Here is a 16293-nt window from a genome sequence, read left to right on the forward strand (position 1 = left end):
TAGACAATCACATCAGAGATGATAAACTTCATAGTGTCAATGATTAAGATAAGCAAGACCAACACAATCAATAAGCTAACGAACAGAGAGATTCCAGTTCAAGGGATTGCTGTTTGGCCAGACAGAAAAACGTATGAGTTTTGGCTTGATTCACATTTTTAATGTGCTACATATTTCATTGTAATCACAGAAAACGCTATATTAAATTATATTATATAGTATCTCCATTGGCAAAATAACAAGGTAACAAAACTAAAACAAAACAACAAATTTAAATGTAAATTTGTTGTTTTAAAGTTTCTTTTGGATGAAAGCACTGTAAATTCCATTCTGCCCATCTGAACAGTCATTTAAATAGAATGAACTGGAGTCCAGCAATTCCAAGGGGTGACGCAATTTCGACTGCAGATTAGAGTGGCAAGCATCAAACATTTTAATCTCACTAGATGACAGACAACCCAAGAAATATCACGTGGGAGTTTAAAGTTAGCAAATGGCGGCTAGTAATTCCTCTGCTTCCTCCGTGCCACTGCCATGCGCAAGGCCTGAATAATCAACTTTTCATTATTCAGAACATTGTAATCAGTCAGTTTCACCAGTTTGTCAAAATTCTCTTCACTGAAACAGACCTCCCTTGTTGTAAATGGGGAAAGGATACTGCAAACATCAACTCTGCCTTCAGCCATCTCTTCAGGACTCCTTTCCACACCTGAGGGAAAAACCACAAGAGGCAACAGTAAGATTTTAACACAGCATGTAGTTCATATCAATTAAGTAATTTTAGGTAGAAAAGGGAGATTTGAAGGGTAAGAATTGATTTGCCAGAGGGATGTGAAAGTAGTTCAGTAGCATAATACATTTCAGATTCTGAATCAAGCCACTGCCCAAGACTGAACTATACCCAAGTGGCTGGGAATAAGAACGTCATCCATTATCAGCAGAAGCACTTGTAGACCTGCTGCTTAGAAAACATGAGATCTTTGTTGTTCAGACTAGAGATGAGGAAGCAGAAGGAAAACAGTCTTGTACTGGATGGAACAGCAATGCCTACTGGAAGTTTGGGAGAAATGATAACCCTCAGAGAGAGAATACAGTTCATACTTACAAAAAAAAAAAAAAAAAAAAATCCCAGTCCTCAGTTCTGAATTGGGGAGGTAGACTACCACACTACCACCAAAACCTATAGGTTTCATTTCTTTTTGCAAGCACTGGTACATAAGAAGTGTGTGTCAATGTAGTGTGACAGCTTGAGGACCTGCTACCCATGCTGTATATATTTTGGAAGATTTACCTTCTTGCTATCTCAAGCAATTCCTGTGGAATAAATGCCTGTTTTCATCTTAAATGTATTGGATGAGTTTCTGTGGTTTGCTTGGTCCAAAGATACTAGTACAGAGTAGTTCTTTGTGTCAGCGATGAGACTATGTCAGCATTAGAAAGAATATCAGAGATAACCAGGTGAGAGGTTAGATATGAGATGGAGAGGGCACATCAGGCAAGTAACTCTTTGTAAAATTGGAAGATACAGGTGACTCACCAGGAGCTTTGTAGTTCTTGAAGGTATCATTCACTAAGGGAAAAAAGAGCACTGTTGGAACTTGTGGACTCTCAGCATCTTCAAAAACATAACATTCCTTCAAGTTTTCCCTGTCTTCATCACTTATTTCAATTTTGGGAAATGGAATTCCTTGCCCCGATATATATTTTGCAATCTGATCCAGAGGCTGAATGAATAAAATAAATAAAAAGAAAAAAAATCACAGAAGATCCAGAGAGTAGTACTTATTTTTTTAAGCTCCAGCAGCTAACAGTTACAATCAAAGGCTTTGATTTTCTTCCTCTGGGTAGATGTTAAGTTTCAGAAATATGATCTTAACCATACCATACATTTCAACTTATTTTCTTCATTGTTTCAGGCAAAACAAGAAAACAAACCTGCAAATAAAGCCAAAAGCCAGAGGACTGGTTTTGTGGTTCTAATTAAACAGTTTCTCTAAATGGGCTCAGGAGGGAAAGGAAAAGAAATACAGATCTGATTACCTTTGTAATTTTCTCAATTCAGACATAACCAAAAATCAATATCTGAGTACTTGATAATTCCTTAATCGTCCCCCTTCAAAAACCTTATATCCACTGCAGCAAAGACTTTGATGATTTTAAAACACCAATATTCATCCACTGTCTCTGATCATCCTTCTTTGCTACTGAGAAATCAATATAGTAATCTAAGTAATAAATCATCTTAATCAATATCTTTTGTAACAGCAATCCAGTGTGCTATTTTTCAGAAACATGCAATAGAAAAGCATACTGAGCATGCTGGCAACTGGGAAGGGTGTTGCAACATTATTGGCAGATCCACCCATCAGTTCCATTTTTACCTTGAAGTAGAGCAATATCCTCACCTGTATCTATAATTCTTGAAATAATTTAAAGAATTCTTCATAGTAGTTCGCTCTTTTGTTTGTATCTCTGTCTTAGTAATAGCACCTACTGCCAGCCTTCTAATTTAAGCAGAGGACTAGAAGGACAGGTAACTTTACTTAGAGAATATTGGTGACAATTTCTGACACAGAGGCAAAATCATCGTCAAAGTGGTGGTAGAAACTAGAAAAAGGTTGATTCTTCCCACTTCAGTACTGGAAAGTTAATCATTTTAATTGATAAATGCTGTAGACTAGAATAGACACAAAGGGAAAGAATCCCGAATACCATGGGCTTTTCTTACCAGTGTCTGGGACCCTCCACTGTAATTTAAATGCAGGATGACATCCACTTCCCTTTTCGATCTCAAAAGTGGTGGGTAGCTGGTATTGATGAAAAACCCAGTATCAACCAGGGAGAGCTCATCATTAGCTGTTTCCATCAGTTTATTTGGGAAGGAGTCTATCACTGTGTCTGAAACACAAATATTTCTTATCAAAAACAAGATTCACTTTCTAGAGAGAAACAATCAAAGAGGGAAAAACAGAGAATTCTGCCCTCAATTTCCCCTGCCTTTCTTTGCTCGCTCACAAGAGGCACTGATTTATAGGAATAAATGACACAGTACAGCTTTTTCCTTCCTCCTTAGACACCTCATGCAGCTCCAGGCTATAAAGTGTAGACCCCCTCTTTTTTTTTTTTTTTTTTTTTCTCCAGGCTGAGTTTCTATTGTCCACTTGCACACAAGTCAAACTGAATTTTTAAAGCACCACTACCTCCCCACTGAAACAAAAAACTGAAATGCCTGTTAAGTTTGGCTGTCATTTCTTCCATTTGGGGGAACATGGAGTTTCAGAAGTCAGCCCTATCTCTTCCTCTGCGTTGGAAATCCCAAATGGATTCCAACCTAAACCTTCCAAAAATGCTACTCAAAAACATGCTGTGTTACTGTGCCTTTCCAGGTAGAAAATCCATCACTCTCCAGGTACTTGCTGTGCATCTGTAAACCTCTGATAAAATTGGGATACTGTGCAATGGTTGGGCGTCCCGTTAAGACATCTCGCAGAACAGTGGAGAAGGTGGATGAGGGAGTGAGCAGACATGTGTCTACCTCATAAGGATTCATGGACAGAAAGGGTTCTTCCTCTGCAAGAAAGAAAGTATTTCTGAGTTTAGGACACTTTTCACGAATAATCTATATCTAAAAACAAAAACAAACAAAGCAAAACAAAAAAGTATGAAACAACCACAGTTGCCACCATCCCCAATCTGAAAGTAAACCAAATACAGCAATAAGCCCTGAAGGCATGTACTACCAAATAAAACTCAGAGTTATATTGTGAATTAAATGTGAGCTACCTGCAGGCAGCAAGCTTCCAGGCACTAAGCACTACCTCACACTCCTTGAATGATGTGCACCTCCACTGCAGTGTGTGGTGCAGGGGAGAGCTGAGGGCCAAAAGATAAGTTGATAACATTGGCCTTTGAACAGGACAATCCAGAAAACATGCTAATATCACTTAGCCTTAACCATTAGCTAACTTATGGAGATAATCAATCTGGTGGCAAAAAAAACAAAACAAAACAAAAATATCTCACCAATATCTTTTACTCTGTCCCTGGTCCATCTAAACCAGAAATCCTCTGAATCAGCAGCCAAATTCCAGACATACATCACATCTATGGAAAATATACTACTCCACATGCCTGTAACATGAAAGAGAGAACATAAACTGATGGAATAGTTTTGGAAGAATTTTAATTGGTACATACCTTCAGTCATTCCCCTCTGATACTTCCTCTGTCCAGATGGCCATCTCTGTGGGCATGCTTCCTAAGTATGTGCTCACTAATATACGGTCTCACACCTGCCAAACCTGTTTGCTGGTGCTTTCCCACGGTTGTCCTCCACACATCATATGCTCAAAAGCACCAGCCCTCTTTCAAGTAGATCACTTTGCTTTCTATGCAATAGTTACCTTGCATGTAGCAGATCCGAGTCTCTGGGAGCCTCTTCACAAGCCTTCCCATAAAGAATTCACTTCCAAAATGTTCTGCACGGATAGATGCTCCGTATTTCAGGAGACTGACTTCATAGGGAGTGAACTCCAACCACTCTATGGAGACAACAGCCAAATCATAAAAAGACAATAATGCATTAGCTACTGCTACACAGAATAGGGCCAGAGAACAGAAGCAAATGAAACAGACACTATCTAGCTCATGATATACTGGTTAGAACTATTGCTGTATCTCTATTTCTCACAGAACTAATGCCCTGAAAGAAGATGTTTCTTTCACTTCTAGGGAGGGTGGTCCTAGACTGTGAAGTCTTTAGATGCAGCAATCTTCTGCAGAAAAGCTTAGTCTGAATAAAACTATTAGCATTCCCTGTTAGTCCTACCCAAATATGTGTATTGCACATGTGTAACTTTGATCCTTCAGGGCAGTCATGACAGCACTCAGCTGTTGATGTTAAATAAACACCATGAAAATCAATAACAGAGGAGATAGTAATTTTCCTGCCGCTGGATCAAAAAATTCAAAGATCTTACTGTTCAAAATTGGAATAGGTGGAATCATCACAAGAATTAACTTAAAAGTTTTTGTGACCAGAATAAATTGCAAGAGTGGCATCTTCTTTTGTGTAAATATACTTTTGTTTCTGGCAATGTAGAGAAACAAGCTTTTTGTTATTATAATGAATGAACTTATTGTACTATTGAAGCTGATTACATGCATTTAGATTACTTACATTTTAAAAAAATTAAGAAATGTAGATTATAACCATTACCTCTGAATGCCTGAGCGCTATAGTTGGACTTGAGGTTGATGGCCACATAAATGGGCAATGGGTTCTGCCCATTATCCACTGCCTGCCGCTGATCCGAGAGTCTGTGTTCATCTTTCTGGTTTTGATTAAAATTGGTTAAAGGAATGAGGTGACAAACAGTTTGCATTTGATATAATATCATGTGAATTATGATCTTTATCCAGGTTCTTCTTCCTATTTTAATCTCATTGGACTGTTCAGAAGTATCTGCTTTTGTATATCCCAAATTCAGTTAAGTATCCATTAAGCAACAGCTACAATATAGGAGTTCTCAAACAGTTCCCAGGAAGAAGTATGTGAATGAGTGAAATGTAAAGTACTTTTTTGGCCACTGCTCCTTCAAGATAAGCCTCACTTTATAGTGAAAGAATTGTTTTAATAATGAATCTCACTATTCAGCATATAATCAACCATTTGCACTAGTAATGCAATCCCAAGATCAGTTGTGCCATCTCAAGATTAATTTTCTTTTCCTATGTAATAATAGACGTTCATCAAATTTCTAGGAAAAAAAAAAAAGAGTAATACCTTATCATGTAGCATAGATTCAATGACAAGCCCCCATAAGTCTATGAAAGACGTGTTACGTCCTTCTTTAACCCTCTCCATCAGGTCATTGTAGTAGTACTTCAGACAATCCAAGGAAAAACAGCAGATCTTGTTTTTGGTTACTTGCTTGCGAGCTTCCTTGATTGCCTCTTCCAGATATTTTTCTGACCAGTCAGCATCTTCATACAAGTTTGCCATTGTCCTGAAGAAACATTAGAAGGAAATATGAAAGAAGACTGATGCTGTGGTTTCTCTTCAGAAGACATTTGTGCAATGTGTTTGCCTGTTTCACCTTCATATAGAGTTCACAACTGAAAGCTAGATACTCCTCAAATCCTTTCGAGAGCAAATACATCCTCTCCCAAATTTCCCTAAGTTTGATGACAAGACCTTGTGGGCTCAAAAATAGTATAAGAAATTCAAAAGAAAAAAAAAATCTGGCAAGACTACTAGACAAGTCCCCAGAAAATCCTACAAGTTTGCCCTAGACTTAACTTTTTCCCTAATATTGGCTACTGGATTCTGCCTGTGATAGCACTGGGCAGTTCTTGACACGTGTCCTGGACAATCCTTATTCACTTGAAATCACAACGCAGACAAGTACACTGAAAACTCCACATGCATGCAGAGAAACTGAAAGAATACTTAGACAAACCTGTCATTAGGTTTTAGACTGATTAACTCAACGCAAAAAACTGTCTCCACTTCCAACAGGATGTAGGGGAGTGTAGAGAAGTAAAACCCATATAAATTAATTCTTAACAGTTATTTACATTATGACATCAACTGCTGTATACCCACTGGGAGAAGCAACCATTTATAATGAGCAACAACAGTTGCATTCTGTCTGAGGCTGGTAACTCAGCATCATTTGTTGGACCATCTTCAACAATATTAATTCTACTAGCCCCAAATACGTCTTTTACCAGAGGAAGATGCACTTTAAATCCAAAATGGAAGTGAGATTAACCAGCAAATGGCAGGCATAAATTCTTCTTCCCATCTTTCTTCAATTTCCAGTCTAAAGACAAATTCATTGCATTCAGTCTAAGGTATAATTGATAAAATATGAAAAGGTAATACAGCATTTACATGAAAATATCAGGCACAGACTGTGTCAATGTGGTGATGATTGATATCTTATTGAGAACATTTGCTTCTTTGTTCTAAGTGGAAACAGGACATCACAGGGAAAACAGAAATGCTTTTGATTTACTGAGTGCATTCATTATAAACTGATGGTGCTGTACAAATAATCAACACTATCAGCAGAGAGAGAAAACATACAGCTTATTAAGGCAATCCTCACCATGTGGTACCCGATAAACCACCAATGTAAGAAATGCAGTCTAACAGATTGAGTTTCTGGAGCCCCAGTAGGCTGCCATACATCGCTGTCAGTGACCTCGTCCCGCCCCCAGTCGTCGTGATGGCCACCACTGGCACCTGTCCAACACAGCAAGGCAGAAAGGCAGAGAAAGCCATATGCGTATTAGAGATGAGACATTGTACTGCTGAAATTAAGCAACAGTTTAGATGCACTGATGTAAGCAATGGCATCACTTTGTGCAAAAAGATGTGATGCAAAAGACTTCTGTTGCCACCATCTGACTGACAGGGGAAGTAAAGTTCATGTCTTACCCACTCGGATTGGGTGAGGGGAGGCTATTTACTTAATATATAATTGGAAATCAAACTCATCACCCTGGAATTCTTCTCAATGTGTATTATTAGAGGCGATCATAAAAAAAAAAAAATACAGGATTTGCCATGGTAGAGCTGGTTAAGGATCTGTGATTCTGCCTCTAACAATGATCAGTGTCTCAGAAGAATGCAGAGCACCCTGTAATCAGCCAAACCACCCAATAGCCAAAGCCTTCCTGACCTCAAGCCAGCAATTACCTCATGTGCTGAGGCACAAGCATTGATAGGGTTGTTTATTTTTCCTTCTTAAATTCCAGGTACAATTGAAGAGACTATTCTTCTCTTAATCTTTTCCTAATCTAGTATGCCATTTGCTTCTGTTAACATCTTTCATGCTGTTTGGGAAATGTTTACACCTTTCCAGTATTAACTTCTAATTTCATCAACAGATCTACTGTTCTGAAGTCACTGAACAGAGCTTGAAGAAAAAATATTTCTCCCGTCCTACAAAATTCAAAAAACAGTTCTACCCTACACTTGCTCTGAGTCAAACCTCTAGGAAATTACAAAATAATGAGGAAAAATCTTATAAAAAAAAAAAAGTTAAAATCAGAATAATTTCAAAAAATACATATTTTTCTCTTTATCTTTTCCAATCTCTTTCAACATAAATTAAAATGCTAGTGATAGTTTTGAGCTGAAAATGTTTTTTAAGAGTTTGCAAGGGGAACATTTTCAAAATTTTGAGATTAAGTACATGAAAAGCAGATCCAGAGTAATGAGTTCTTTTCAAAAGTGAAATTTGGTCTTACCATTTCAGTCTTATCATTTCAACCATTTTCCCCAAGAAACCATAGACAGATAAGTAAAAAATTTTCTATTCCTTTTCACTGTCAGCTACAGAGGATTCTTGCAATTGTTATGTTCATACTTCTTGATTTTCAGCAACATAACTGGGCTTAAGCCATTACAAAGCTTATGATTCAAACGTGGAAGGAAGAACAGGGATTACAGTGACAAAGCTCAACTTATAATCAAAAGTTTCATCTATACATCTCAACTGTGCTACAAGATTCAATCTTTTTTTTTCCAGCTGGACAGTTTTATTCCAGTAAGCATTTTCCCACATTATCTTTTCTGCTGCAGAATCAACCCAAAACACTTTTAATTCCCATATCTGAGAAAATGTAGCTTTCTCATCTCAGAATTTTTAGGAAAGCCATGAACTCTTTTGCAGGAAAGCCTTGCCTCTGCTACTGAGCTAGAGCATGCAGTTTCCCAAACAGCATCCCCCTGCTTTCCCATGTATGCCCAACAAAAATATTCCTCCTGAGACCCATGAGCAACATCAAAAATTAACAGGAATGGGTTAAACTGGAGAGTTGTGGAGAAGTCTTGGGGTCTGTAAAGGCACATCCTGATTTCTCCATGCTGCTGCAGAGACCAACCACTGCTTCTCTTGGTTACCTCTTGCTCTAGACAGCAGGCCTGCTCTAGAAAAATGGCATTAACTAAGCTGCTTTATTTCTTGTCTCAGTTTGTGAGCCAAGCTCTGATTCCTGGGGAGAAGTTGCCACTGGGGATCGCATGGCTTGCCTCATGCTCCTTCAGATCCTCCTCCAAATTAAGGATCTTCTTCAGAGCAGCAGCAACATATTTCTTTCTTTTCAGCAGGAAGTCTTGCTCCTCCCTGCACAGGCTGTACCCTAGACGCACATCCAGATCTCCTGAGCTGGAACAGGCAAAGGGACAAATCAATACATGCGTCAGCTATAGCCAGTATCAGGACCTGTAAGGGTCTGCAAATTCCATAAACAAACATTGCCAAGTCTGCACGTTGAGCAAAGAACAGAATAAGCATTTCTACTGCCAGCAAAAGGTAGCAATGATAAAAGAAGTTCCCAAGGTACTTTAGATCTCTTGTGAATGGGAGCAGAGAAAGATCACCAAAAAAGAGTGGCTTTTTTCTGTATCCATTCCATTCTATCACCATGACATCCAAGAAAACTCAAATGACACCAGTGTTGTCTGTTCTCAGGTTTCATCTGCTCACTAACATGTGAAAGCAGAGGTCCTGTCGAGGTGTATAATGGAGCTTGAAACTCAGGACAAGTCCCACAGCATCACATCGCTCTGCTCAGACTGTCTTATGAAATCCAGACAGCACTTGAGAAGCTTTACAGAGCTGTCTGTCTTTGTTTATGGAAATGTGTCAGATAAACAGGTGAGTAGCACTAGGCAGTTTGTGTGATGCTCAGAGTGAGTTGTGTTTTTCTCTGCAGCATTCCGCCTGTATTACTTTATGGTGGTCTGTTCACCTGTGCTTACAGATAAGCTCATTCATAGCTACACAGATACTTTATGCCTTTTACCAGTGTGATTTCTAGCTAAGCATTTATGAACTTAATCTTGCAAATATATGACCATCCATCATTTTTTCCATGTGAGCAGCCACACTGAATTTTATCCCTTGAGAAACGTGAAGCACAAGCCAACGATTTTGCAGAAGAGAAAGTACAAAACCAAACAGCAATTTATTTTTTTGTGCCTTCCCAAGAAGCAAATATGCTTATTGCGGGGGGGAGGGGGAAAAAAAAAAAAAAAAAAAAGTATTCTCAATAGTGCTCAAATCTTTTGTGTCACACCACCCTCTGGTGGCCGCAAATTCTATTCTGAACATCACCTTCACCTTCACTAATGTCTAGGAACACAGAAATCTGAAGGGCTGTTGTTAGTATTTTCTGTTCTCCAGTAAATTTGGTACATGCCAGATTAATTTTGAAAAAAAAAAAATAAGGTGACTTGATTGACCTCCTAAAAGCAAACAACTGTCTTAGAGATAGTCAAAAAACTCTAGCACTTCTTGTTGTTCACTTTCTCTAAGTCTGTAGGATTTACAATTCAACAGATTATGTAATGGGCTGGGATTGAACAGGAGGCTCTCTTACCCATGCCCTACATTTTATCTACACAAACTCCTCCTATGCTCTGTAAATCGATGTTGCTTCCCTTCTGCATGTCATCCAAGAGCAATAACAGTGTAAACAGTACCAAGTTTTCATTTGTATCATAAAACCTCATTCTCTTCATTGTTATCCATCACTGGCACCAATGTGTTCCCACTAACTGCTAGTCAAAGGTGCATCTGGTCAGGTCCCAGTACACGTTTTGCTAAGTAAAGCAGGAGAAGGAACATTTGTTGTTTCTTTCACTTCTCATTTGTTAATTTTTTCACTTGTACTTACCTCGGGCACCACCTGAGTACAGGACAAAACACTCACGTGGTAAGTTTTCCTCTCTCCACTGACTAGAGAAAAAGCCCTAGATAATTGTTTACAGTAATCCTGGACACTTGGATAAAAGGAGGCTATCTTACCATTTTCTTGATGTTAAGTACAACTCAAAGGATTGATCCTAGAAATCAAGAAAACAAAGTTAATTGCCAATAAATTTTAAAAATAGCTACCCCCTCCTTCAAGCTCAGGCAAAGAATGAGGTTCTCAAATGATAATTCATATGTCTGGGTGTATTATTTTTGTACAATTAAACAACGTCACACTCTCTGTTCTGGAAACAAATTTTCTCTTATCTAATAAGCCTGCCTGGGACAATGAACTCACACATTACACTGAGCGTGCATGCTTAGAGCAAGAACCACCAAATAGCCTCACTGAAAAATATTACAAATACTACAAAAAATGTTACAAAATATTACAAACCACTCTCTTAACACCAATATTGAAGTAAAATCTCAATAAGTTCATATTTGGAACTGCCTTTTAATTAATAGCCGTTGTGAAATTATTCCAATAACAACTTATGGAATACATGTGCATATGGCCATCTTTTTTTTTTTTTTTTTTCCCCTTGAAACTCCTTAATTCTAATTCTGGTATGTAGATTTACAACTATTAAGCAATTACTACAATGATTGCTACCATCTGTTTCATGAAAGTGAATATGACAATCTTTATTATTTTTAAACACTTTCAGCAAATATCTGTATAGTCTTACACAGCACTTTTTCTCACTTGGTGACCTTATTTCTAGTAGGAAAAAATTAAGAACAGTTCTAAAATATTTATTTCAAAAAAGTTCTCTATCACTCACCTCTTCTACTGTTATTTCCTTCTGCAAAGGGAGTGAATTCAGAGGACAAGAGAGGACTCCATATTCCTGAGTTCCATTTTTGTCAGCCAGCTGAAATAATGTGAAAAGCAGCAGGGATGCACATGAAACGTTTGTATAATCTCTAGCACTTCTGCTTTTAAGAAGACTGGTTGGCTTCATTTTTTATTTTTTTTTCTGCTAACATTACGATGGTTAATTCTAACATACAGAAGAGGAATGTACCTCTTCTGGTAACACGATGTCCAGTCTTGTCTGGTCATTTATGGTGCAGTGAAATACAATGATCTGAATGCTGGGCTCAGATCCCAAGGAAATCTTCTGGCTTCCTTCATGGGATCCTTTTACTGTGAACGTAAGCTCCTGATCTAAATATAAGGGCAGGGAACAAAAATTCATTTAACTATTCCAAGCAAACATACATAATTGATAACTGAAATATGTTTTTACTCTGCATGCTTTTTGTCTGATTTTTCTTATACCTCAATAATAAAGTAAACATTGGGTGGCCAAAAACTAATATAGAACCACTTGGTAGACTTGTATAAGTCATTAATCATTATCACACACTTTTTAAGTCATTAAACAGAAATCACACACTTTTGAAATGCTATTATGTTATTACACTTCCCATGAATAAGTAGAACTGAAACTTAGACTTAAAGAAGTGTTAGTTTAAAGGAATTTAGGATTATTCACATTGAACAAAAGATTCATTTATTTGGTATCTGCTTGTTCTGGTTCATCTTGCGTATTGTTTCAAACTCAAAATAGTGCAAAATAATTGACACATACCTTGTGTCATTACTCTTCCATGAGAACTGTGTTACCAAAACAGAAACGGCCTTGAATATGCAGAAACCTTGGACATACTCAATCTCAAATCAAGCGTACAAAATAAGTATTTTTCTATATTAAAACTTTTAAAAAGAAAAAGAAACTTATAACTTTAAAACTTACTTAACAATTTTCATATTGAACAAGTAATAGCTAAAGAGAACATAATGTTTTTTTCCAATTTTTTAGTTTATAGAATCACAGAATTACAAGGTTGGAAATCACCTGCAAGATCACCTAGTCCAACTGTCTTCTCATTACCATTGCTAGCACAAACTAAACCATATCTCGTAGCTCCTCTTCCAGGTGCCTCTTGAACACTGCCAGGGACGGCAACTCTACCACCTCCCTTGGCAGGCCAAGGTGTAGACGGCATTATTTTTGCATCAATTTAAAATTTGCCATGGAACCAAATACTTGATTAACTTGAATTTTGACACATACATTTTTTTCTGCAAGGCAGAACATGGCAAAACTAAGTATTATGTGACACAGCTAAAGTAACATGCACAACTGATCATTAATTTTTCAACATCTGTTATACTGACTGAATCACAACACAAAAACAATAGGTTAATGAAGCAATAACCTCACTTGTGGATTGCTGCTTCAGCTTCCCTGTATCCACTCTGACCTCCAAACAGGAAACCTCACGAGCCTGTAACAAGAGAGGACAAATGATGATTAAGAAAAACGTAAATGTCATTGCAAGTGATTCATACTGTTCTTAACCAACCCCTCTAGCTGATCAATGGCAACACAGCTATTATCTATTATTACTGTTATTTAAGAGATAATACTGACATGGTATTTTTTCTGGGTTGGAAAGTAAAGAGGAACAACTCATGTGTTGCTTTGAACTTGGAGAGCCAAGGAAGTGAGGAAGATGAGACCTGTTTAAAATAATAGGAGTCTTGAGATACGGGACTCTAAATAGAGTGTTTTATCACTTTTTTCATTAACTCTTGCTAGTATGGGGCATAAAGTAGAAACAATTTGTAGGAAACTACTCATCAGTGCCTTTCTTCTCTGTAGGACAATGTTGCTGGCAGTACAGTTTTTGGGACATAACTCAGTTCTCCAAGTTACAAGTATGCACATTTGTTATATAGGCATAGGAAAGATTGTAAGAAATAATTACCACTAGTACTCCATTAGTAATGATGCCATCAGGATAGTCCAGACTGAAAAATAAAATGGAAAGAACATTTCAGATAAATACTTTCCCCCATCAGTTTGACACTTTCAACTTTCATATTCATTCTCAATTCAGAAATGTTTTAAAGATGTTAACAAGCAAAATTCTAGCAGACTGACTGGTAATTCCATCCTTGTCCCATGATAAAATATGAAGCGTGGCTTTTACTTACGTCATTTTTCACACTTCCTTTAATGAAGTGTTTAACTCAGAATATAGTGAGTTTGAGTTGAGTTGGAGCCATTACAGCCATTCTGATCATTTTGAACATTACACAGTTTGGCCCAAGTTATTATACCCCAGAAAAAACCCAGTTGCTCAGGTTACCATAGAAGTATAAAGACAAAGACGCTCACATCTATTAAGACATTTGCAAGTTGGATGTGAAATTTTAATATGTGAAATTTTAATATATGCGCCATATATTAAATGTCGATGTGTTTCTACTTAACCATCTAAGGGCAGAAATTGGTTCATATACTGCAGAAACTAATTCTTAGATTCTTAAATACTTTTTCCACCAAAACCAAAAAAAAAATCACACCACCAAAAAAATAAGCAAGCAGCTCCTCATTAAAACAGATGTCTAAAATCATAGGACTTTTGCACCAACTCCTCAATCCAATGCAGAAAGTATGAGTAATCTATTCAGACTTTACAAGCTATTGATTATACACACTGTAGTCTCACACAATCATACACTTGAGATATGTACCACATCTCAGCAGAAACCACATATTAAGCTTCCTTTAAAATCAGATCAATTACATTATTATCAAATTTATGAGAATATTATCATAGACTATTCGAATTTAATGAATGAAAATAGCTTCATAGAATTTCTCATGACAAAGAATTCTCCCAGAATTTCAGATCTGATAAACAACTTAAAGTTTCATTTCCAAACCAATGTTTTCCTTCAAGAAAAAAAAAAAACAAAAACAACTGCCACCACTACAATTTGGCTTAATGCAGCAAACTCAGGAAAACAGTTACTTATTTCTGAATTTTGTAGGATCATCTCCTATCGAAAGATTATGTTATATGAGTTCAAAGAACATCAGGCACAGAACATACTTACGTGTTTCTATCTGTAAGGAGAATGGGTATAATTGCAACTCAGGATTGCTTTCAAACTTGCCCACTTATTTGTAGTCAAACTTTACATATCTAATAGCGTCACTATACTCATATATTCCATGAAGTAGTGCTAGGACAGCAGAGAAACAGCTGGACAGATACTAAAAGATTTCAGCCTGCATATGCTGTTAAGACGAACATGGAAAGAGAAGGAAAAATGCCTCCTGATGGAGGTAAATATCCAGAAGAACGTAGCATTATTTGAGTTCTTGGTATCAACAAAGAATAAAGTTAAACTGAGGTCCAAAGCATGACTTTCAAATCAGAATCTGAACTGTTGCACCAAATGACTTGGAAGACCAGTGGAAAGAACTAGGACAGCACAAGCTTTGAGCACTGCCGGAAGAGACATCCCTTTAGAGGTAGAAGCTGTGTGACCATTATGGTAAGGAAGCCCAGTTGCTGCCATTTATTGCTTCCTCTACACACTGTGCTTTGGACTTTTGGATACTGAGTTTCAAGGCTTCTGCCATTCACTGAATAGGACAGACATTATTATTTTAACCTGATGACTTGTACATTTGTTTTTAAAAGAGCAAAGACATTCACCTTTCTTTGAAGCTTTGGAAATCAAACACAGAGGAGCTGAGTGCGGAAGAGTTCTTAGCATTTCTTCTGACTGGGACCTTTGAATATTTTACCTATGTTTGTGGTACTGAATAATATCCATTTATTGACTAATTTGTTAGTTAACACACTTACTAGCTGTCAGTTTCCCTAACAAACAGCCTGCTATCACATGACTCTCGTTACATATAGTAACATTTCTGTCCTCTCCTCCATCACAGTTTGTAACCTGTGGCCTTTATAATGCAGGTCTTGGCTTTACTCAGACAGCTGGGAGCACAGCATGGCCTGCACCAGGGAAAGACAGGAACAGAAACCCTGGACATCTTTCCCCACTAAATATCTATCAAATGGGGTACCCAAGACTGATGGGCTTTGTGACCCAGTTGATCACTTCCTCCATCCTATGCCTCTGCAACACAACACCTGCTCCAGATCAAACTTCCTTTTCTTCCTTCCATCATACCTGGTTTATAATGAAATAGTCAATACTGTTGGGAAGTCAATGTCACTTGTATTCTTACATTACAACTCCAATTAAAGTAGACAATCATGTTCTGTTTCACCGGAGAGTCAACTTTTAGCCACCTATGTACAAAATCATAATTCCTTTGTGTCAGATCCAGCTGCCTCCTTTCTTTTTTAGTCGCATCTGCATAGGATAGGCTACTTTTCTGATGACCTGAGAGAAAGATGGAGGATGGAGCTATTTCAATTTAAAAAAAACATATTAGCCTTAAGAGATTGCTGGGCGATTATCTTCCTTGACTTAAAACTTTTGTCTTATGTGCTCCTTCAGGACTTGAAACTTCCTGACACAAATACATATAAGAACAGTACACTACTCAGCCCTCAGCAGGCTGAGACTCAGCCCACTAAGTTTCCTCAGCAGCGCCCAAACCAAACTGAAGGCATGATCTGCTGCTCCCTAGACACACGGGGAAACTTTCTCAAAGCAACACAGCAGAACTAC

General features: G+C 37.6%; 1 protein-coding gene across 2 annotated transcripts in view; it reads right to left on the reverse strand.

Moving 5' to 3' along the window:
* Positions 1 to 214: 214 nt before the first annotated feature.
* Positions 215 to 16293, reverse strand: part of LOC104911084 (cytosolic phospholipase A2 epsilon-like) — a 30348-nt gene continuing 14269 nt past the window's right edge. The window contains exons 7-21 of one of the 2 annotated variants that reach the window (XM_031553387.2): positions 13557 to 13599; positions 13010 to 13073; positions 11804 to 11946; positions 11561 to 11650; positions 10827 to 10864; positions 9047 to 9182; positions 7116 to 7252; positions 5786 to 6008; positions 5219 to 5333; positions 4404 to 4541; positions 4024 to 4131; positions 3379 to 3570; positions 2729 to 2898; positions 1538 to 1724; positions 215 to 709 (exon numbers count right to left, since the gene is read on the reverse strand). In XM_031553387.2, the coding sequence (XP_031409247.2) occupies positions 501 to 709; positions 1538 to 1724; positions 2729 to 2898; positions 3379 to 3570; positions 4024 to 4131; positions 4404 to 4541; positions 5219 to 5333; positions 5786 to 6008; positions 7116 to 7252; positions 9047 to 9182; positions 10827 to 10864; positions 11561 to 11650; positions 11804 to 11946; positions 13010 to 13073; positions 13557 to 13599 (1993 nt within the window). In that variant the 3' untranslated portion in view covers positions 215 to 500. Of the gene's footprint in view, positions 710 to 1537; positions 1725 to 2728; positions 2899 to 3378; positions 3571 to 4023; positions 4132 to 4403; positions 4542 to 5218; positions 5334 to 5785; positions 6009 to 7115; positions 7253 to 9046; positions 9183 to 10826; positions 10865 to 11560; positions 11651 to 11803; positions 11947 to 13004; positions 13074 to 13556; positions 13600 to 16293 lie in introns of both variants that reach the window. The other variant, XM_085224835.1, reaches the window with a different exon arrangement.

This window comes from Meleagris gallopavo, chromosome 5 (genome assembly GCF_905368555.1).
Source record: "Meleagris gallopavo chromosome 5, MGAL_WU_HG_1.1, whole genome shotgun sequence".
Lineage (NCBI taxonomy): Eukaryota > Metazoa > Chordata > Aves > Galliformes > Phasianidae > Meleagris > Meleagris gallopavo.